This window comes from Schistocerca piceifrons, chromosome 2 (assembly GCF_021461385.2).
Source record: "Schistocerca piceifrons isolate TAMUIC-IGC-003096 chromosome 2, iqSchPice1.1, whole genome shotgun sequence".
Taxonomy (NCBI): Eukaryota; Metazoa; Arthropoda; class Insecta; order Orthoptera; family Acrididae; genus Schistocerca; species Schistocerca piceifrons.
The window spans coordinates 440,077,357-440,102,475 of record NC_060139.1 but is presented as its reverse complement, the minus strand read 5'-3'; the positions used below and the strand labels follow the sequence as shown (position 1 = coordinate 440,102,475).

General features: G+C 37.1%; 1 protein-coding gene and 1 long non-coding RNA gene across 2 annotated transcripts in view; one reads left to right on the top strand and one right to left on the bottom strand.

Moving 5' to 3' along the window:
• Positions 1-324: 324 nt before the first annotated feature.
• LOC124776254 (translationally-controlled tumor protein homolog) lies at positions 325-21,969 on the bottom strand. The gene is made up of 6 exons (XM_047251127.1): positions 21,811-21,969; positions 21,553-21,623; positions 20,993-21,180; positions 18,197-18,312; positions 11,105-11,234; positions 325-568 (listed from the first exon to the last, which is right to left on the bottom strand). Exons 1-5 carry the CDS (start codon positions 21,836-21,838, stop codon positions 11,119-11,121), a joined length of 519 nt encoding a protein of 172 aa, XP_047107083.1. The 5' UTR covers positions 21,839-21,969; the 3' UTR covers positions 325-568; positions 11,105-11,118.
• Positions 21,970-22,656: 687 nt separating this feature from the next.
• Positions 22,657-25,119, top strand: part of LOC124777704 — a 45,260-nt gene continuing 42,797 nt past the window's right edge. The window contains exon 1 of the long non-coding RNA XR_007015771.1: positions 22,657-23,191. This is a non-coding gene — a long non-coding RNA (uncharacterized LOC124777704). The remainder of the gene's footprint in view (positions 23,192-25,119) is intronic.

Sequence of the window (25,119 nt, the reverse complement as noted above, 5' to 3'; positions counted from 1 at the left end):
CTAATAGAAAATTACCTTGGCAGCTGGAATAAATTCCAGTTCTCCAGCAAAATGGTACATTCTGTTCCAATATGAAATTGTATACTTCACTTGACCGAAAGAGTTAAATCTTACTTTAAAGTTTGGCAAATATCTACTTTTTAATAATTTCATCTTCCCAATAACAGACGAAGCTAGTGTATTCTGTAACACACACACACACACACACACACACACACACACACACACACACACACACACAAGGTTCTTTTATTTCACTGAACTAACACACATGACGAAAATTATTTTTCATGTAATAAGATTTTTAAATTTTATACTGACAACTTTTCTCTGAAATGCAGCTGTGTATTAAGCACTGTTTCAAAACAATATTACAAATAACATGGAAATACTTCTCTCATCTTCCAACATACATTAAATACAAAAAGCACAGGGTAGGCCCTTGAGTATGTACAGTAAGTTTTGGAACACAAATGAAGGGAACATCACATTTTTAAAAAATTAGGGTTTTAACAAATCTGAATATCAGGATCCATAATGTATGAAGATCACATTCACCAGTCTTCACCTGAAACAGAAATCACAAACTGCACTTTTAAATTTAAACATTTATTGATCAAACAAGTTTTACCAGCATAATAAAATATAGCTATATTCTCCAATTAGCTGACAAATCCACACAACATTAGAACAGCCAATCTGCCCATAACTGAAGTGTCGTTGCTGAAGGTCCCTGAATATCAGTTAACAGATACTAGTCAACAAAATCTAAACTTAAGATGGCAGTAAAGTGGTCTAATAAACATGTTTAGCCAATTTTTAAATCTCACAGCAAATCTTTAATATACACATAGTTTAAAGCACAAAAAGGCAGATTATGTGACACAAATTGTTACTGTGGACTAATTTGCATTAGTTGAACAGAGTTATTCATTTTTTAATTCTGCAGCACAAAGCAGTTAGGATTCTGACAACTTCCTAAAAATCTTACATTTTAACATTTTCCTTCCCTAGCAGCACAGTTCACATGTTAACCCATAAGTCACTTGAGCTCTGGCAAATAGGTTTGCAATTAGTCTAAATTTTCTTCTGGTTCATGTAATTTACATTCCATAAACTAAAGAATCATGTCTATACAAATTAGCTTGTTACAGTGACATTCTGTAAGCAATAAATTTCTCTGAACATTTCCTTCATATTACAAAGTCATAAGAGTATGTTTCTAGTGTCATACACTCTGTTTACTATATACTTTATAAATGTGTTAATTCATCATAAATTAACCTTCCAGCCACAGGTGACACAGATGTATGCATTCAGCTCTTAAGTTAATTTTGTGGGGCCCACCATGATATAGGGCAATTTCTGCTCTGTTCTTTTACACCTTCTATCCCACTCGTACATACATTTTCATGGCAGCAATTTTGTAACCATACTCCCAGGCTTGTGTATGGGATTTTGCTTTAAGATATACAACACTCGGAAAATTTATTGACAAGTTTATTCTACTTTTATAACATTTTGATTTTCCACATTTACTACGTCATTTAAATTTTATGCCAACTAAAAATCAAATCTGAAGTTAAGATTTTGGCTCTCTTGTTATATTCCTATAATTGCAGCCTTATAACCCCCCCCCCCCCCCCCATGAACCATGGACCTTGCCGTTGGTGGGGAGGCTTGCGTGCCTCAGCGATACAGATAGCCGTACCGTAGGTGCAACCACAACGGAGGGGTATCTGTTGAGAGGCCAGACAAACGTGTGGTTCCTGAAGAGGGGCAGCAGCCTTTTCAGTAGTTGCAAGGGCAACAGTCTGGATGATTGACTGATCTGGCCTTGTAACAATAACCAAAACGGCCTTGCTGTGCTGGTACTGCGAATGGCTGGAAGCAAGGGGAAACTACAGCCGTAATTTTTCCCGAGGGCATGCAGCTTTACTGTATGATTACATGATGATGGCGTCCTCTTGGGTAAAATATTCCGGAGGTAAAATAGTCCCCCATTCGGATCTCCGGGCGGGGACTACTCAAGAGGACGTCGTTATCAGGAGAAAGAAAACTGGCGTTCTACGGATCGGAGCGTGGAATGTCAGATCCCTTAATCGGGCAGGTAGGTTAGAAAATTTAAAAAGGGAAATGGATAGGTTGAAGTTAGATTTAGTGGGAATTAGTGAAGTTCGGTGGCAGGAGGAACAAGACTTCTGGTCAGGTGACTACAGGGTTATAAACACAAAATCAAATAGGGGTAATGCAGGAGTAGGATTAACAATGAATAGGAAAATAGGAATGCGGGTAAGCTACTACAAACAGCATAGTGAACGCATTATTGTGGCCAAGATAGATACGAAGCCCACACCTACTACAGTAGTACAAGTTTATATGCCAACTAGCTCTGCAGATGAAGAAATTGAAGAAATGTATGATGAGATAAAAGAAATTATTCAGATAGTGAAGGGAGACGAAAATTTAATAGTCATGGGTGACTGGAATTCGAGTGTAGGAAAAGGGAGAGAAGGAAACATAGTAGGTGAATATGGACTGGGGGACAGAAATGAAAGAGGAAGCCGCCTGGTAGAATTTTGCACAGAGCACAACATAATCGTAGCTAACACTTGGTTTAAGAATCATGAAAGAAGGTTGTATACACTGAAGAATCCTGGAGATACTAGAAGGTATCAGATAGATTATATAATGGTAAGACAGAGATTTAGGAACCAGGTTTTAAATTGTAAGACATTTCCAGGGGCAGATGTGGATTCTGACCACAATCTATTGGTTGTCAACTGCAGATTGAAACTGAAGAAACTGCAAAAAGGTGGGAATTTAAGGAGATGGGACCTGGATAAACTAAAAGAACCAGAGGTTGTACAGAGATTCAGGGAGAGCATAAGGGAGCAATTGACAGGAATGGGGGAAATAAATACAGTAGAAGAAGAATGGGTAGCTTTGAGGGATGAAGTAGTGAAGGCAGCAGAGGATCAAGTAGGTAAAAAGATGAGGGCTAGTAGAAATCCTTGGGTAACAGAAGAAATATTGAATTTAATTGATGAAAGGAGAAAATATAGAAATGCAGTAAGTGAAACAGGCAAAAAAGAATACAAACGTCTCAAAAATGAGATCGACAGGAAGTGCAAAATGGCTAAGCAGGGACGGCTAGAGGACAAATGTAAGGATGTAGAGGCCTATCTCACTAGAGGTAAGATAGATACCGCCAACAGGAAAATTAAAGAGACCTTTGGAGATAAGAGAACGACTTGTATGAATATCAAGAGCTCAGATGGAAACCCAGTTCTAAGGAAAGAAGGGAAAGCAGAAAGGTGGAAGGAGTATATAGAGGGTCTATACAAGGGCGATGTACTCGAGGACAATATTATGGAAATGGAAGAGGATGTAGATGAAGATAAAATGGGAGATATGATACTGCGTGAAGAGTTTGACAGAGCACTGAAAGACCTGAGTCGAAACAAGGCCCCCGGAGTAGACAATATTCCAGTGGAACTACTGACGGCCGTGGGAGAGCCAGTCCTGACAAAACTACCATCTGGTGAGCAAGATGTATGAAACAGGCGAAATACCCTCAGACTTCAAGAAGAATATAATAATTCCAATCCCAAAGAAAGCAGGTGTTGACAGATGTGAAAATTACCGAACTATTAGCTTAATAAGTCACAGCTGCAAAATACTAACACAAATTCTTTACAGACAAATGGAAAAACTAGTAGAAGCGGACCTTGGGGAAGATCAGTTTGGATTCCGTAGAAACACTGGAACACTTGAGGCAATACTGACCTTACGACTTATGTTAGAAGAAAGATTAAGGAAAGGCAAACCTACATTTCTAGCATTTGTAGACTTAGAGAAAGCTTTTGACAATGTTAACTGGAATACTCTCTTTCAAATTCTGATGGTGGCAGGGGTAAAATACAGGGAGCGAAAGGCTATTTACAATTTGTACAGAAACCAGATGGCAGTTATAAGAGTCGAGGGACATGAAAGGGAAGCAGTGGTTGGGAAGGGAGTAAGACAGGATTGTAGCCTCTCCCCGATGTTGTTCAATCTGTATATTGAGCAAGCAGTAAAGGAAACAAAAGAAAAATTTGGAGTAGGTATTAAAATTCATGGAGAAGAAATAAAAACTTTGAGGTTCGCTGATGACATTGTAATTCTGTAAGAGACTGCAAAGGACTTGGAAGAGCAGTTGAATGGAATGGACAGTGTCTTGAAAGGAGGATATAAGATGAACATCAACAAAAGCAAAACAAGGATAATGAAATGTAGTCAAATTAAATCGGGTGATGCTGAGGGAATTAGATTAGGAAATGAGGCACTTAAAGTAATAAAGGAGTTTTGCTATTTGGGGAGCAAAATAACTGATGATGGTCGAAGTAGAGAGGATATAAAATGTAGGCTGGCAATGGCAAGGAAAGCGTTTCTGAGGAAGAGAAATTTGTTAACATCCAGTATTGATTTAGGTGTCAGGAAGTCATTTCTGAAAGTATTCGTATGGAGTGTAGCCATGTATGGAAGTGAAACATGGACGATAAATAGTTTGGACAAGAAGAGAATAGAAGCTTTCGAAATGTGGTGCTACAGAAGAATGCTGAAGATTAGATGGGTAGGTCACATAACTAATGAGGAGGTATTGAATAGAACTGGGGAGAAGAGGAGTTTGTGGCACTGACTAGAAGAAGGGATCGGTTGGTAGGACACATTCTGAGGCATCAAGGGATCACCAATTTTGCATTCAAGGGCAGCGTGGAAGGTAAAAATCGTAGAGGGAGACCAAGAGATGAATACACTAAGCAGATTCAGAAGGATGTAGGTTGCAGTAGGTACTGGGAGATGAAAAAGCTTGCACAGGATAGAGTAGCATGGAGAGCTGCATCAAACCAGTCTCAGGACTGAAAACAACAACAACAACAACAACAACAACAACAACTGTTCTAATCAACAAAAATGTTCTGTGAATATTCATGGAAAAATCTGAAAATCACCCACTGTATCACAGGTAATTAATGTCCTGCTCTTAGGTAGCAATATATAATACTAAACATTTGAGAGGACTGATTCGCCAATTTTATATCACATTTGTGTAAGCATATAATGCAAATCAATGGCAACCTTAATTTTGACACTGTTCTTTTAATGTATAGTAAGCTGTGCATATTGCATCAGCTCAGACTTTTAACCACAACATGACTAGTCCAAAATGAGTGTGTGACAGTGACAGCTCAGTAGCATCATCTTTCTGTTAAGCTGCCTAAGGAAGCTAGCCAATGAGACTGCTTGAGGAGTTAGCACGGAACACTGCTGCACTGCAGAATCAATGCGCACCTGTCTGAAACGTACCAGTGTGTCATGTAACTGGTACTGTTGTTTCATCTTTTGTGTAACAAGAAGTTTATGATTATTTGCATCTTATTTAAAACCATATCCAGTGGGAAGAATGGTAAAAACTTATTGTGAAGTTAAACAGTGGAAGAATAGCATGCTACACAGCAACACCAGCAAATTCATATGTTCAGTGAGGGACAACTTTAAGAAAAAACTAAAAAGATGAGCCAGTTCCTGCTAGTTACATTTTTAAGAGGACTGGCAACAGTTTTGAAAGTAAACATAACATTATTGTAACAATAGAGAAAGAACTATAAAACATGAGTGGCACAAGGCTGCAGGAACCATGAAAAAAGTGGCTGAGAAAGAACAAAGTGACAAATTTGGACAATTTTCAAAAAGCCAGTTGTCTTATAACAGAAGGTAACATCCCACACTAAATTGCTTGTGTCAGTTAGCAGCAAATTTTTATTGCTTACAGTACTCAAAGACAGGCTTCAGCAACTCCATTTAGCATTTAAAATGTAACAAGACAGCTGTTGCATGGCAGTGCAGAATTCTGCACAGGATCACAGGTGCTGTTAAGTACAATGTGGCTAGATGAAACCTGTGTTAATACCAGCCCTTCATTACACAGAGGCTGGAGTGATGAAAGGCTCTATGCGACAATGTCAGTGCCTGTTGGAAAAGGATGGTGTATTATTTTACACATATGCACATCAGGTAGTTTTATGCTAAAGTGCCTGTTATGTTTCAGTCAGAAGAAGACATATGAATATCACAAAAAGATAAGTAGTGTAGTTTTTCAGAAGTGGTTGGAGACATCACTAGTGACAAATCTGACAAGACCCTCAATGATTGTTATTGATTATGCCCTGTATCAGTCAGTTCATGACAAACTTTGGCAACAAGAAAAACATTCAGTTGTTGAGAAAACAAGATTTGAAGCAAGCTGAATCACTTGAGACTGGGGAAAAAAAACCACAATTTCCAGCAAACAATCTACAAGACTGCTCAAGAATAGGCATGAACTCATTTGGTTCCTTCCATACTAGTGTAATTTCGATATGGATTGGGTGCATATTACATTGCTGCAACCACAATATTCACGATCTTTGAAGATGAGAATGTCCTTGTAGAATCTGTCAAGTAGTTAAACCGGCTCAAAAATTGTCATGAACACTGACTCAATAGAAGCAGCCTAAATGGAAGTGAAGGCTGCACAGAAAAAATAATTACACACTTGGGAGAGAGCAGCATAGACAAAAATATAAGAAATCAGTTTATGCAAGTGGTATTTTTCGATTAGTGTAACTGCAAAATAGTCATGAATTTAGCATGGTACCATGCCATTGACCAATCGTCATAGTGGCTCTCTCTCTATATAACTTAAAGAGGTAGATACAGCTACCTGAGCTCAAACAATGCAATTTTCAATATTTGTCACCAGATTTGGTGATTTACCTTTGCGTACATGAAAATTTCAACAATCATTTGACAGCTTTGTTTAATACTTATTACCATGGCAGGTGAGTACACCACTGCGTATTTTTCAAAACTTCGTGCAGAGTGTTTTGGGGAAGTGTGGTTCATAGGTAAAGGAGACAGCATACAGGACACTAGTGCAGCCTATGCTTGGGTACTGTTCGAGTGCGTCTGGGATCTGCACCAGGTCGGGTTAAAGGCTTTGCTGTGTCTTAAGATGCGGCAGTACTGCAAGTTTCTTTGATTATGGTTACAAAATAAAAATGTCCACTGTAATGGACACTGCGACTTAGTGCCACAATTTCGAGCATTGGTTCCTAGATGCCTGTGGTAATTATCTTTGCTAATTTTTAATAAATTTGTAACTTACTAAACGGCATCATTCTTATTTGTAATCTCGGCATCATTCTTATTTGTAATCTCAATCATTTTCTGGAACAATGGTGAAATTGTGAATACCCAGAGAAGTTCATCTCTGAAGATTCTAGAAAATCAAGGAAATTTATCTTGAGCAGAGAGTAAGAAGACTCATTTCTACAGCAAAAATGTTATGACCAAAAGCCAGCCATAACTGCATCGACCAAGCCTGGGTAGCAGCCTATGGATCAATGTGAAAGATGGAAGGAAAGATCCGGATACAGTTAGGTTCCTTGTCCAGCTGTAACTGGTTGCTACAACAAAAATCTAAATCTACATCAATACTCCGCAAATTAAATTTAATGGCCTGACAGGGGATTCATTGAACCACCTTCAGAATTCTCTGTTATTCCAATCTCATATTGCACACTGAAAAAAACTAACACTTTTATCGTTCCGTACAAGCTCCAATGTCCCTTATTTTATTGTGGTGACCTTTTCCCCAAGTAGGTCGGTAACAACAAAATATTTTCGCATTCGGAGGAGAAAGTTAGTGATCTGGAATTTCGTGAGAACATTCCGTCGAAATGAAAAATGCCTTTCTTTTAATGATGTCCAGCCCAATTCCTGTATCATTTCAGTGACACTCCCATATTTCACAATAATACGAAACATCTTGCCCTTCTTTGAACTTTTTCGATGTACCGTCAGTCCTATCTGATGGGGATCCCACACTGTGCAGTAGTATTCTAAAAGAGGATGGACAAGTGTAGTGTAGGCAGTCTCCTTAGTAGATCTGTTAAATTTTGTAAGTGTCCTTCCAATAAAAGTCTTTGGTTAGCCTGCCCCACAACATTTGTGTGTTCCTTCCAATTGAAGTTGTTCATAATTGTAATTCCTAGATATTTAGTCGAATTTATGGCCTTTAGATTTGAATGATTTATTGTGTAACCAAAGTTTAATGAATACCTTTTAGCACTCGTGGACACACACTCCTTTTAGTACTCATGTGGATGATCTCACGCTTTTCGTTATTCAGGGTCAACTGCCAATTTTCACACCATTCAGATATCATTTCTAAATCTTTCGCAATTAGTTTTGATCTTCTGATGACTTAGTCGATAAACGACAGCATCATCTGCAAACAACTGAAGACAGCTGCCCAGATTGTCTCCCAAATCACTTACATACCTAAGGAACACCAGAAGTCACTTCTGTTTTATTTGATGACTTTCCATCAATTACCACAAACCAATACAGGTGGCATAGATGTGACAGGATGAGTTTACAGGATCTGCAAGAGAACTAGAAGGTTAACTGTAAAAACTATTCTTGTACTTCACAGATTTACGAACTGCAAATATCTGTATTCAGTACAAGATTGAATTAATAACAACACTCCAAGGAAGACTGTCCTGCAGTACCCTGATTTCAAACTAAGAACTGTATCATTTGTTAAGTCATCAAGAGGAACAACATTCTGAAGACAACTCCTAAAAGATAAAGGCTGTTGCCCTCACATCACTCACCTACGGTCACCCATTTGCCAGGAATGACTTAGATGAAAAATAATCTTAGGAAAAGGACAGACTGCTAATCATCATAAAGATGACATTGAGTTAGGAACAGGCACACCAAAAAGACTTTCACATTACAGCTTTCAGCCAAAACTTTCAGCAAAGAAAACATTCACACAAATAAGCAGCAAGCACACCTCATGCACAGTTTACTACTGCCACTAGCAGCTCTGACCATACATTTCCAGTTAGAGCTGACAGTGGTGGTAGTCATCTGTGCATGAGGTGTGGTTGCTTGGGCAAATGTTTTCCTTGCTGAAGAAGGCTTTGGCTGAAAGCTATGATGTGTAACAGTTTTTTCATTGTTCCTGTCTGCAACTCAACATGTCATTTTCCACGAGTACAAATCTATACTTTCCCTAAAACTTGATATTCCAACCCAAGTTTCCGATGTTTCGGTGAAAAAACTAGTATCAGGTGTAAGAACACTGGCCATGAAGAAAACCAAAATGAAGTAACAAGGCTGTTCGGCTTTTGAGTTTATATATAAACTACTAAAAGTAAATAAATTCATGCATGCAAATGGAACCTACATGTTGCCAAGCGTTTTGTTTTCGACACTACAGAATTCTAGTAGTAGCAACTGGTTATGAGGTGCTGTAAGCCCCATCTAACATTGCCACATGGCCATTTTAACTGTCAATATCCATCATTTGTCTCATGGATTGTAGTACTGTGGATACAACTGTGCAGATCTCTACACAGGTGATGCCAAATGAGACTGTCACTTCAAAGCACGGAAAGAATAATCTTTTTTATATGCGCCCGAAAAATGAGACTAAATCAAGGAAGAAAAATTTCCCGAATCTAAGCCGCTCCTGAAATTTGAGACTCGAAATTCAAGGTGAGAAAAAAGTTTTAGACCGCCCCTCCAAATCAAAAAACAGTTGGTCCATTGTAACATGAAACAATTGAGGTCGAATGGATGAAAATACAGCTACAGTAGTTTGGTTCGAATCTTAAGCTTAACAGTTACCAGGTAGCCATTGCTATGTGTCAGGCTCTCCGTCCGTATTTATACGGGTACCCTTCCTTTTTCGTGTGCTTCGTCTGGTTTGAATCGATTGCTTATTTTGCTTTGATCTGGTAATTGCCGTTCTCTTTGTTATGTGTGTTTATGTGACTAAGCTGAAAATGCATTATTGTACTGTGTCATGCATTGTTTGTCACATTCTGATAATGCGTGTTTACGACCTGTCGCTGCTCGCGGCATGGCTTGCTTTTGTGCGCGCTACCGCGGCTTACAATTAAAAAAAAAAAAAGAGGAATTGTCACATAAGCGAAACAGTGGCGAGAGTCTGCTATTTGTTCTTACTTAAACTGCTGCTTTCTTTGATAATGATTAACAAGAACCAAATGATAGAAGATTTTCTGAACGAGGGTTTAGCGAAACTTTCTCCGTTTGAAAATCTTTGCAGACGACTTTAGTACATTACATTCTGCACAGAAATTAGGGTCATCTTAGATTTAAAAATCTAGTCAGTTGCCGTGCTTAGTTTCTGACTATCACTATCACTAATATAAACATGATATTATATGTATTTTTCCGCGTTTGCTGTTCTAGTTTCGTAGTTTATTAGGCAGACAGGATTTAAATGAAATAGCAGCAAACACGAAATAATGCATGGCATAATGTTTACATTCTTCTTCATTCTCTACCTTTAAATTTATTTACTGACACAGAGATTTTGGCGCCAGTACTTATCTTTGTGCCTGCTAAGCATACCTGTGTAGCTCAACGTATATATGACAGCAGAAGTTAGTTGTGGCGACACCTACCAACATTTTTCAGAATTTCCGCTTATTTTGCACTAGATTCTAAGCCGCAGGCAGTTTTTTGGACTACAAAAACCGGAAAAAAGTGTGGCTTAGATTCTAGTAAATACGGTAAACATACAGAGGAAAATATGTAGCACATATTGTCTGTAGTGAATAAATAACTATTATGTGGGGAGTTAAGCCACTAGTAATCTTTCTCCCAGATCAACAGTACACCAGCTTATCCAGTTCTCTATATTCTACAGCAAATTTTCCTGTTAAAGAGAGAAACCATCCTCTTATAATGAACTTGTCACAAATTGTGAAGATAGTGAAGTCATTTATGTTTTGTGTGATCAGTCCTCTTCAGTATTTCATAGTTGCAGGAATGTTCTGCATTGGTCAAGGTATACTATATGAAATGTATGTGTAAATGGTGGAAGCACTTAATTTCAATGCTGCTACCAATGAGAATGACTCAAAAAACTGTTTCCACATTTGCTAAAATCCCCACAAAGCACCTGGAAGGTATTGCCACATTTTCATACTTAACATATATAAAAGCTTAATGAGAGTATCTACAAGAAACTTACCTTTTTGATAATATTTAAAACTTTTCTTCATCCAAACCGTGTTTAAAAAACATCATAACTGGGACACTTTCTCCATCTATATCCCTGTATTCCAATAATGCTACCATACCATCAATATCCATTGATTCACCTTTAACAGAAAAACATCAGCTTAAAAACTCTAAGAGACACAGACTTGCAGCAAAATATATATATTAACTGTTATTGTAAAATTAAGGGGAAGTGAAATTTTAACATACACTCAACACCCTGTCACATACACAATCCTTAGTTCAGTGACTGCCAATTGTACAAACTCATCAGCAGCCAGTTAAGCTCTGTTCTTGGAATAGCACAGGAAATGCTGTTTACCAACCCACAATACCAACTAAACTGACTAAAACTGCAAGATAATTAACTAGCAATTAAGAACCAGGTTAGTGTGTTTAACTGGAGAAAGTTTTGACAATGGCAGGAATAGTGATAGAATCAGCCAGAGACAATACTTGGGCAGAATTATTGGTTAGAATGAGGAACAAAAAGGAAGTGAGATCACTCCAACTACTTCGAAGAAAATGACAATTCCAAATTTGCATCTTTATTTTGTTTGTTGAACGAAAACTGAATTCGTCTTTTCGATCTCTTATGTGAGAAACTGTAGCAAATGACTGACGGCATATACCGTTCACAAGCATATATTTTTTATCTGTAATAATATTTGATATCTGTACCTCATGAATGATATATTACGTTATTTATATAAACTAGGTGCAAAACAATGATAATTCTTGCCAAAATAGTCTCATTTATTTGATGCGTGTTACAACTGCTGCAATATTAGAACTAATAAAATCAAAATGCATAAAAATCTTTGGCAGTAATTACATTAACACCCTTTTTGTATTGGACAACATTGTGATTTCTAATGTAATGAAAAGTTTGATGGTACAATAACGTCCAGAGTTCCCCGAGCCACATCTAGGGCACAAAGTATTTTTAACTTTCCTCCTTTTGGGACAACTACTTTCCACCTTTTAGTGGAAATATTGGTACCACAAGTCTTAATACTACTGAGCAACAAATTTGTCTCACATCTAGCATTATTCCCATTAACATGTAAATTCTGTTTACTCAAACCAACTTTAACACAGTAACATTAACAGCAAAGTCAGCAGGCACTTTTTGCTTTTTTTTTTAAAAAAAAAAAAGCTGCACAATATAGCTTCTTTATCTCTCAGTATTACCCACACAAGCAAATCAAAATTTATCATGATAGATATTTGTATAATAAAGGCACAGTTACTCATCATTCAGCTAACAAGACTTGTTATTGAAATCTAATTAGTGGAAGAAGTGGGTGGCAAGCTATGTCTAAATTTCTCTGTCAAAATTGCCTCTTGTCATTCTTTTCCTTCTTTAAGAAATGGCTGTTCCACCAATGAACCAGCTACTATTGACACTCAAGATACTTTCCCTCTGGTGAATTCATTCTTTCCATTGGAGACATCACTGGTATTGACAAGGGGACAACCATTGCCTTACTAAAAGCGACACACACACACACACACACACACACACACACACACACACACACACACACACAGTTGTTAATTATTTCAGTTCTCTGATGTGATTAAATGAAAATGTTAACATTTTTATTATCAAACCATTTGTTTTAATTTTTATTTCTATCCAAATTTTGAGTTTTATGCTCCTTTTTTAACTGATACAGTTCTTTCACCTTCTCTGGTTCTTGTCATGCTACTTTTGAAGCAGCAACATTAGCAACTCTGCTAATTCTTTTGCATTTGAGAAAAGGCATTTTTATTCCAGAAACAAAATTGTTAAGCTGAGATCATTAGGAAAGAAGGAATACAGTAAAGGTGTTAATAAATCTCTAGTTACTTCCCCCTCCCTCCTAGATTACATGTAGTTATTCCAGATGATTGCACAAGCAAAAATTATGTATTAAATAGTTAATGTTCCTCAAATATTCAGGATTAGTTGCAATAACCTTTAATTTGAATATATGCCATAAGAACATTTCTACCCAAGCAATATAAAAAAGATTATGCTTGTTCATTGTAATTGTTGGCATCTTATTCTTCATATGTGCCCCAATATGAATAACAATCACAGCATAGAAACAGGATTTACTGTATATACACCAAAAACTGAGAAGTTTATGCACAAATAATGTTCCATAATTCAGCAATGGCATTTTCTGTAGAACATCCATTGCCATTGTAAAGAATTAATCATTTTAAGTTGTAAATATAACCACAAGCTACAAGGGTAATCCCAAACGTAAGGTAGCTTGCCAACATGCTGTTCAGAAAGTTATGAACCTCTTCTTTCACCTCGTCGTCTGAGCTGAATCGCTTTCTGGCTAAATGTTATTTTAACCTAGGGAACAGGTGATAGTCACTGGAAGCCAAGTCAGGACTATAGGGTGGGTGGGTGATTATGTTCCACTAAAACTGTTGCAGGAGAGCAACGGTTTGCCGAGCGATGTGCGGGCGATCATTGCTGTGGAGAATGTGTATGCCCTTGCTCCACATTCCTCTTCCCCAGTTCTAAATTACCCGCTTTCAGTTTTTTCAGAGTGTCACAGTACCTGTCAGCATTAATTGTGGTCCCAGCAAGTCAGCTCCAATGACAAGCTACAAGAAGAGGTTCATAACTTTCCGAACAGCATAGCGGCAAGCTTGTATGACATGGGCATACAAAAACTGCCACAGTGTCTACAAAAATTCATCGACAGAAATGGTAATTATGCCAAAAAATAGCTAAATGTTCAAGTTGTAAACTGATTTAAACTGTTGTAGAAATAAACAGGTCTAAGTACTTATAAAAAATATGAGACCTCACTTTTGTGATTACCCTTGTAGATAACACTTTCCAGAAGTGTCCATCAGATCTCCATGTGTGTCAGTTTGTTGGAAATTCTGGAAAGACCAACTATTTCATAAAGCAGACAGCATTTCACATTTGCTACTATATGAAGTAGCCTACTTACAATTCATCTACCATTCGGCTATCTTTGGACTGTCATCTAGTCTAGAAATGTTACATCTGAATTTAACTGATTTATGTAATCTTGTTGACAACTCTATGAAATAACGTATATTTTTGTAAATAACTAATATTTCATGCCTCTCAATCATCAATGTGGAGCCTCTTACCTTTTGTGGGCATTTTATTTACATTTCTTTAAATCTTACATTTGTTGTAGCTACTCTGTTAACCTATGAAGTTGTGCACTATTTTCCCCACACTAGCCAGAAATTTAGAAACCTCTCTTACTGGTCAAACAACAAATACTTGCCCCTTTAATTTCAAGACAGAACATTATGCTGTGCACACAAGTAACTTTGAAGTTTAGTTAAATGTTTTGTGCTCTCTTCACTGCACGAGACAGCATCAGTTTCCACATTGTCTTCTAGGCTCCAACACTTACAGCACAGACCAGCCTCAAGTGAATAGTTTTGCGACTGAACATTTATCACTCATGTCTGACATGTTATTTCTGCAAGCGACTGAATAAGCATGAAATTACCAAAGTGTAACTTCCCAGTAAGCTCTTAGTTTGTTGCCAATGTAACCAGATGAAAGCACTATTCCAGGAATAGCTAACCATGGAATAAAATGGCAGCATACAATGCACACTCCTAGTTGTGTTTAGTCTATTCCTCTGTTAGCTACCCCTGGATTTATCCCAGACAGTACAATCTGCCCTTAAGGATAAGAAAATTTAAGGTACCGATGTCCACATTATAAAGCAAAATGTGAAAATGAGATTCCTTCCATACAACTGAAAATGTAATCAGTTCATAACATTTTTTTATTAATGGTTTCTCAGAAACTAGGAGAAAAAGGCCTGAGACGGTAAAGAAATTAATACCAGAAACATAAAAAATAAGATTTATATTAGGCAAGAAATAAATTTGAATGAAGCTTTACTCAACCATTACACATGCTCATTTTATTTCTAAAAAAAAAAAACTGAGCAGACTAAATCATCACTAAATGATATAATCGCTGCTCACTGCACTGAATAACCAAGAACAAAAGCAGTAACTAATTACAAGATAGTTATGAGCAAAGGTCTATCACTGGTACAAATGAACATATTTTTGGTCTCTGTATGCACATAGTATTAACAGTACACTGATCAGAGGTATCAATATCCTGTAATGACAAGACAATTTAATATATTGCTCAAATCAACTGCACTTATTCTACAACCATAATGCTTTAAAAAGTATATTTTTACTATAAATGTCCATCAATGCTTTTCTTGTTCAATTTTTCACTTTTCCTCTATATTTTTAACTATGCAAGCAAATTTGCACATAGGTAACCTGTTTAAAATGGAGACCGCACTTCTTAGTATTGCTTCCTACATTTAGTGGGAATTTTTTGCACTGTGTATTAGACAGGCAGCAAATATCCTCAGGTGTTAAGTCCTGTATTATGTATATGGCAATTTATGTGCAATCTCTGACAAACAACTATCTTAAATTCATAAATGATCACAAAGTAATACAAAACTCCACTTCTAACGATTATTTGAACAAAAATTTTAGATCTGATGTGATGCCCTGAGCAAAAAGTATGGGCTTACTTTGTTAAAAGTAAAAAATAGTCTCCAGCACATTACTGCAAAGAGAAGTGGGTAAAGAGCAGAAGAGTGTACATGTGAACTGGACAAATATTCACTCTGGTGACTTAAGCATGACAATTGAGGAGCCTGAAACCAAAACTGCAAAATTTTGCACGTGGAGCACCTCAGCAAGCTGCTAGAAACTGAAATTAGGGACACTGAAAATGGAAAAAACAACTTTAGAAAACATGACCTCTGTTGTGGGGCCTGAGGCTAAGATACTCAAAATTTGTAGTATGAGAATGTTAATCTATAATAATTTTGAAGTTGCATAAACTTTTTACAAAAACAGACATGTAATGAAACTAATCTCTGCATAACTACAAACTTCTTAAATATTTTGCAATTTCAAGAACCACTGATTTGTTTTGAAATAACCTGAACTAATATGTGTCACCAGATCCCAGATAAAATGGTTTTGCTAACCTCACCACTGCAGAAATTCAATTACACCCAATACTCCAGACTCAGTTTCCCAAGCAAAAAAGCAATATCACTGCAGCATTCTACAATTTGCAAGAAAGCTGTCACTTTATATTCCCCACATACATAGATACACATTATATAGATACCGTGTTACAGTTTCCATCGGGTTTTCATTTTCTGCTGTCTCATCTCAATAAAAGCAACAAACTCTTGAGCAAAGAAGTGTATGCATGAAATGCTTTAACAATGAGGCACCTGTGGACGAGCATAGCACTTTCTACTGATTTGCCCACACTTGTTCCCATGCATCTGCAACTGAGCAGGATTCCACCATGTGGATACACTAACAGTGTTTACTGAATCTGAATCCCTGTAGGTGTGATCATCATCTGACTGCCTCCAGATTCTGGCTGCAGTCTTTTGTGTTGATTCATAATTTGATTTTTTGTAGTTCTCTTTCATGTTCAGTTTTGTTATGGAAGGCATCTGCCAGTTTTAAGTATGATGTTCCTAACACAAGGCAGTGTCCCCACAGAATAAAGGAAAATTTTCATGCACTTAATCCATATGCCTGTGAGAAGTTCAAGTCACACCACTAATAGTACCCAAGTGAAGAGTTAATATAACCCACTTAGCATCTCAAGAATGTCAATATGCAGTAGATCACCACCACCGGATGGAACTGATACTGCAAGGTGTTAAGCCACATTGTTGGCCCCATTCTGCTGCACAATGTTTCAATGAATGGACTATTTGTCTTGCCTAAATACAAGCGATGTTCATGATCTAATTATTTTGAATACAAACTGGTCTGGTTGATAAAGTAGTGTGTTCCAGATTACAATATATTTTTGGTTCTAAAGCATTAACTTAGCCAATTACCTCACAATGACAATTTAGAATTTTTGTGCAAATGGCCTATTTCCTGTCTCCTTTGGCAAAGCAAGGTCTGCCATCCACATTACTATCTCTGCAGAATAAAATTTCAGGCAATATTTTACTTAATTTGATTTAGCACAGTAACTGTGGTATAACATAATTATTTCATAGCAGATGGGACCCCACTGTTCACCACATAAGCATTTGGCAAAAAGTAGGAGGAAAAAAACGTCTGTAGCAGCAATAGGGTTAATGTCAGGGAGGTTTCAACAAAACTACACTGGCAGCAGAATTTTGCTGCGAGGTTAAGCCGAGACACTTTTTTCCTTTTTTTTTGCTCAAATAGGGTTCACACACATCCCAGTGAGAAGTGTTGAAATATGCTACACACATTAAGTGTTCGGTGACTTTACAGCATCATTATTTAGGTTCATATACAACAATCTTTGTTAACACGTTGACACAGCAACAAATAACAATAGAGTGTGTTATCACTTCCTACTATTTTATTCAATTTAGGGCTCAAGCCATTCTACTAACTCATTATTCTAGGCACTGTAAGGATTAGAATCTTTTACATAATAAGTCAGGTCTGTTCTGTGGTAAACAACTTCATTAAACTGCAAAACTTTATACTTTCGTCCAGTTAAAATTAATTACATGGGACCTCACACGGGATCCAAGTAACTCTTAAGTGCAGCTCGATGTGCCTATAACTCTTCATTTTTTGTGCTCTAGCACAAGGCTTACTACAACAACCCATAATATACAATAATTATCATTAAAAGCAGTAAAAAGTGTTATGCTCACACCAGTAGCATTCCCTCTTGCAATTATGAAATAGCTTAAGAAATATGCCCACTAACAATTACGGGTTCAATACAAAAGTAACCTACAATTTAGCAAGGATTTGTCAATCAAGATTTTTGCTATACTTTCAAATACACCACACTGATAACTAGTTCCATTTTTATCATTAGAAGAAAGTGTCTAGTATATTTTTGGTTCTGTTCTTGCCTTAATATAGCCAGCAGAGCATGCAGCAATTCAAAAATACTAATCTCTTAGATCACACTTTCTCCATCAATTTCTTCAATTTCTTTAAAAGATTATAGTGAACTTGGAATGTAGTGTAACTTTACCTGTGAAAAACTGCAGGTCTTTGAACCTTCCAAGGATATCTTTCATTACTTTGTTTGTGTTATTCTTGAACACATTAACTTGTTCTGGGTCTTTTTCTTCAAGTTTTTGCACTAACCTGAAACAGATTCACGAGTATATTACTGTACCTCATAAGCAACAAAATTTGCACCTATTTCAGCATAACAAAAGGAAATTCTGTTTCTCAATATTATGTTGTTACTATTATAACACAACCTGAATTAGTTACTATTGCAGTTATATCAAAATGAGAAAGGCTTTTCATATCTATACAGTTTTTCTTGGGCTTACAGAAAAGAAAGTGCAATCAAAAGTGGTCAAATTTACAGGTACAATCACAAACAAGAAGAATTTTTAAGTCACAGCTAAAGACTACAATGCATTACACTTCTGCCCCTGTGTATGTCCGATGCTCTCAAAATGTTTTATCAAGTTGGTCAGCATCAAGAAGATACCAACATGTTGGTAACAGCCCTACATTTGATGCATGTGTGCATGCATTAGGTGGTGCACCTCATCTGTCTCCACAAACAATGTTATCTGATTACATTTATAATTTGAGACAGCAACATCCCGAGACATTTACTTTTCTTGCAATCCAAAGAAAATTCTAAGCACTTCACTGCTCTCTCAAAATAAGCTGCTGCTATACCACTTTTAGTTCTCCAAATAACCCACTACACTAGATGTATGCTTCAAGGTATTTACGAAGTTTCTTGTGATGGTATATTTACATAAAATTCTGTCTCTTCCCACATCAGATGTAGATTAAAAACTAGCTTTAGGAAAATATAATTGCCTTCATTACATGCACCCATCAGAACTGTTGCTGCTGCAGCAAGTCTTGTATATCAAATAATTTGCCTGGCATTGCAACACTGTCATCAACATCATTGATAATATTTCTCATAGCATGACAATCAAAACAAGTTAATCAGTTATTCCAGACAATGGAGATATTCAATAGATCAATGACAGCAAAAAATATTTGAACATGCTTTAGTTTGGGACTAGTGTAGCGGGGGATACAACCCATCGCCTTTGGACATTGACGTCACAAGTCGCCAATCGAGAAGCGATTCTTCTTAGTGTTGTAGCTCCCTTCAGTAGCTGATAAGCGTTTTTGGCTTTTTTAAAAATCTCACGAGATAGAATAAACAGATCCACTTTATTAAGCAATCAGTAGAAAAACGAAACAAACATAACAGCAAAAGCGAAAATGGTAAACTGCTTTCTGGCGACTTGTGACATTGTCCAAAGCCGACGGGTTGTATCCCCTGCTACACTAGACCCTTAGTTTTTGGCATTTACACTTAAACTGGTATTTTTGTAGATAATTGTGTGCTACCAGTATCTGAAGACTTCTCAACATATAGACTCAGCAACTAGATAACTACCAACGAGGCAGCCAGATTAGGTGACTACCAGCCACTGATCTGCACATATCTAACATTCTCTTTCCATCTCTGCTATGTTATGGAACCAATCTTTACACACCATAGGTGCAGTTTAAGTAGTTCATAGGCATGTGTGCAACAGCATTAAATTTGAAGAGCCAAATGACTACACAAAAGTCTCAAACTGCTTGAGGGGGCTGCAGGAACCAACCACTAAAAAAGGGCCCAACATTTCATTTTTAGGTAATCTTATGACATAAGATCAGGGGCTGACAACTTCATATGACAAAACATAACTGCTAATCAGTATGTTCAGAAGGTACAATATGTAGTAATGCTGATAAAAGTAGGGCAGTTTGTCAAGACCCAAGAAGATAGGGACATCACCTGAAACAAGACCAAGTATAAGCCAAGCTATCTTACATTCTGATAAAGGAATTAAAATGTTCAGGGAGCATAGGATAGTTCTGTGTTTTGGGCATGTCTCTACTAACAGTACTAATTACTAGAACTGCAAGAGATAAGCAATGGCCAACAATACCCACTTAATATACATTATATCACTACTTTAAAACCTCATGTCACTGATCACTGTTCATCTCTGCAGAAATGAACTCTAGTGTCATTTGACTACCAATGTGATTTTCTTTGCCCTCACTTCTTGCCCTGCACCATGTTTACTCCAAAGTTGCACCTACAATAATTCAAAGATTACAAACCTTTCTGCATTACAACATCTTAATCAAAAAATTTATCTGAAGACATCTAGTGTTGCTCAGTCTGCCAAGGATATCATCAGCATGATTATGTAAATTCATGCGAAACCAAGGTTATGAATCATCCCAGCAACACTCTAAAAAAAAGTATTTACAATATATTCAGACTGCTCCTACAAACAAGGCCTATATGACTATTGGGATCCCGATAGTTATTTCTATAGAAGATAGAAAATTCTTACAAACCTACTAGCCTTATATATTAAAATTATTCCTGCAATTTTAATGAGTGCAGCTATAATTGTTGATCACTTGTGACTAAACTACACAGTAACCCAAAGTCATTTTACTATTGTCACTGAAACACAGCTTTAGTAAATGTGCCTTAACTTCCTATTGATAAAGTAAACATACTTAACACCTGGTGTCCCCTTTTTCAAACAGATGAACCATTTAAATCTCTACATAACTAAATATGGACTTTTCCACTAACTATGACCCTCTGTTATGACAGAGCAATACACTGGATTCACTAATTATCCTTTTACTTGTATTTCATGACCAAGTTAAACATCTTCACTGAGCCATTAAACAGTTAAGTACTTCAGACATAGCAATAACTGGGATACAACTGTTTTACAATATACAGGTTCTTATAACTTACTTTTTCATGTAGTCCTTCAAATAGGATGTGTAACTCTTCTTATCAGAAAATGCATATGTTTCTGCCAGCCTATGGTTGAGCACTATGTCTACACCAGACTCAACAGCTTCGTCTGTTCCCTCTCCAGCTTCTTCAGCAGATGGGTTGAAGCCTTCAATCTGGACATCCCCCTGTTTCCTTGTAACGTGCTAAAAAATTTTAAAGGAAATGTCACTTGAAGTAATCACAGAAAATGATAGCTAAAACTTCAAGGAACCGACCATTTTTGAATATAAGTACAATGGGTGGAATGTATCAATACACTGACTCTCCACATTCAAGATACCTTTTAGTCTGAGTCAACGAAGTACAATTGAAACCTAATAATTAATTTAATCATGCACTGATAAACAGATGTAAGCCCTAGTATAGGTGGCTAGGTTATATCATTCGATAAAAAGTATTAACCTAACTGCCTACAAGATTGGCTATTTTTATTGCATACATTGCTACCAGAACTTCACATCGAAATGCTGGCTATTAGAGTATGCAACTTATTACAGATACTAATACAACTTTACCTTCCCATACACTTCGTACAGCACCTCGTCCACGAGTTTTACTTTGTAGGTGTCCGAAAACATTTCATCACCTAAAAAAAAAAACAGTACATGTAGTTACTCACAAACATTCCAAGACCAAACAAACTGCCTGCCACAAGCACATGTGATTGAAGTAAGACGACACACATACTGTCATTTAATAATGACTACAAAAGCATAGAAACAACAAAGCGAGACCAAACTACGCCGTACGAAAAATATAATAAAATAATGCACCTGTGAAAATATCCTTGTAAATCCTCATTTTGAAAGATGAGAGAAGACTTTCTGTAAGACCACTGGGCACTACACCACTCACACTCACCACCACCACCGGAAAGAACACTAGCGGTCTGCGTTTATTACTACATCACATCCGTATATCGTTGCCAACACAAGAACTAGAAAACCCATAGATTACATATTTCGGTTATTTAAATAGATATCGTACCATATTCCTCCCAATTGAAGGATAAAACATCTGAGCGATTGTTTTAAAGACATAAAGCAAAATACAAATCCTCTTGTTCTTTAGTTTATGAAGAAAATAACGTGTGTGTTCTTTCTTCACCCTCTGGTTGGGCCAACTGAAACCTTACCACCTATAGGAGAAGATTATTATTTTTTTTCCCCCAGTGTAACACGAAAACTGACGCGTGACTGGTACCATATAGATTTCGTTAACTTTGAATTTCATTCATGGTTAGAATGCAAATAAAAGTTTCTTCTATGCTGACATATTTACATCTACGTAGATACACGGCAAGCCACGGCACGATGCGTGGCGGAATGTACCCTGTACCACTACTTGTCATTTCCTTTCCTGTTCCACTAGCAAATACTGTAGGAAAAAACTACTATCTATATGCCTCCGTTATTGTTGTTGTGGTCGTCAGTCCAGAGACTGGTTCGATGCAGCTCTCCATGCTACTCGGCCCTGTGCAAGCTTATTCATCTCCAAGTACCTACTTCAACCTACATCCTTCTGAATGCCCCCGTATAAGCCTAATTTCTCGTATCTTATCTTCGTGGTACTTACGCGCAATGTATATTGGCGGCAGTAGAATCATTCGACAATCAGCTTCAAATGCCGGGTCTCTAAATTTTCTCAATAGTGTCCACCAAAACGATCAGTTTTCTTGTTGTGCAATAATTTACAAGCCAAAAGATGAAAGGAATTACGGGATATGCGGTGCTTACGTGCATAAATATCCGGACCCCACTTCCCAAAACAGAGTGTGACCTATAAGTTTTTTTTTTAATGGCTCCATAGTTGTACATAAACGCATTTAGAACTTTGCAAGACATGTCTGAACGAGCAGCAAATCGTGTTATGTGTTCTGCGACAAACTGATAAGGATTCCATATAAAGAGTTGCCAGATGTGCAAGTTTCCAAGGACAGTCCCGGGTTCAGATCAAATAAATTGGTGTCCCAAAAGATACTTTCGGGAGGGCAGTTTGCCCCGGATTTCAGAGAAATATTGTCACACTTTCTACTTTTTCTCCTAATTCTTCTGTGAATCTATATTTCAACTCCAGCTGTTAAGCTAATTATGCAAGTTATTATTATCGCAGCTGACTGAATTTCTTAAGAAGTATTATTACGTGGCAACGCTGGTGAGTTACCGTACCATTATTGTCGCTTATCTTAGTTCAGTTTAAACTTTGCACCAACACGGTTCTCTGTTCCTCTGCCTGAGTGGTATCGCGGTTAATTTGTTATTAAAGCCTTTGATTGTTTCAATTGAAATGTTAAAGGGAAAGTGTTTGTATCAAGAAAAATAATCAAAATAGTTTTTCAGAAAACGAGGGAGAAATGACTATGGAGTAGAGTGTATAACTTGTATTATGTTGCCATAATGCGTGGAGAAAGAGCAGATATTAAGGATCACTTAGATAGTGTAAAGCATAAATCAAAAGAATACTCTACAAGCATGTAAAAATGGATGATTATTTTGTTTCAAATTTACTTAAACAGGCCAAAGTAATTAGTAACAGCTGCGAACTTAGCAATGTGCTATTATACTGTTAAACTCCATTATATCTTTGAAATCTAAGCTCCAGATTTTGTAATGATTATGAAGCAGCAGAAAGTCAGTAATCACAAGGCTGAGAAAATATTTTCATTAATTAAGTCATTTCTTTAAGCTTAAGACAAATGTCCTAAACTGTCCCGATTTCTGTTTCCCAAATGAAGCCCATTTTTAGTCCATTTAAGAGAAATGCCCGGTTTGTCTGACAGATATTATGGCAGCCCTATCCAGTCACCTGAACAATTAGCAATAAAACATGTAACTGAATTTCATGGTTGTTATATAATTGGAGTAGGTCTACAGTATTCAGATATCAAATCAACAATGCCCATTCCTTTTGCATAGCTTTATGGTACCTTTACATTCAAAAAGTTAAGTTATTTTTCTACTTAGAAACCAGTCACACATGCACTGCATAATTCAGAAGATTTACACCAGATATGCAGAACAATACAACAAAATCACGAAGATTATATTTTAAGAAAACGTCGCTGTTGTTATCACACACAGTAACTTAGGAAAACTTTAATAACGATCATTGAAAGAAAATATAATCATCTCCCGTCCAGAATAAAAACGAATCAACTGTCTAGACTGCTGGGCCAGTTCATTTGCCAACATCAATGCATCAGACTAAAACGTTGTAACTTAATGGCGTAGCTCCTGCTCAACAGAAAATATAGGGTAATAGCCTTCTGACAGCCTGCATGACAAGGATAATACTGCTTTCAGAATGAAAGAACATCTGCTGTACCATACAGTTCACTAGGTCCATTGCGTCCACTCCTCTTGTCACTTATAGCCATGAAACATCACTACCCCTTGTGGACCTAAACAGGTGACTTTCCAATAATTTTAAAGAAAAGCTTTTCAGAAAACTATAATACCAGCAGAAGAAAAAAGCATATTGATCAGTGGCTCAAACTCAGTCTTTAAAGGTACAGTGCAGGTACTTTCTCGCTCACCAAAATTAAATTTGGCAATACTGCAACAAAGACATTAACATATACTTCACTAATTTAAAAAAATTCAAGAACATATTCAATTGCAAAACGATTACCTGTTGAAATCATCACCAAACAAAAATAAACACATGTAAAAAATTATTAATATAAACATTGGTAGAAACCAACAGGTGTCAACATAGGTGGCCACACAAAGTTATCCAAGGAGTATGGTGGGGAGGGCGATTTTTTCTATATGCCAGCGCATTTGAGTAAAAAGAGTGGGGAGAACATAGATAGTGAGAGAGGGGGAAGAATGTAGTGGGCAAAGAAAGCAGGAGGAAAGGAGAGGAGAATATGTTTATAGAGAAGGGAAGAGGAGATGATCAGAGCGAGGGGGAGGAGGGCATAAACACAATGGAGGAAGTCAGGGTGATACAGGAGACAGGTGGATGGCATCAAGGGGGAGTGGGCAGGTGAAAAAGGAAGAAGTGGATGAGAAGAAGAACAGTGAGTTGGGGGGGGGGGGGGGGGAGGGACAGAGAAGATGGTTAGGAAGTGGGCAGGA

Coding starts and splice junctions, on each gene's coding strand:
- LOC124776254 (XM_047251127.1), bottom strand. CDS start 21,838: ATGAGGATTTACAAGGATATTTTCACAG. Junction 21,181..21,552: donor TGTACGAAGTGTATGGGAAG/GTAAAGTTGTAT, acceptor AAAATTTTTTAG/CACGTTACAAGGAAACAGGG. Junction 11,235..18,196: donor AGACCTGCAGTTTTTCACAG/GTAAAGTTACAC, acceptor TTTCTGTTAAAG/GTGAATCAATGGATATTGAT.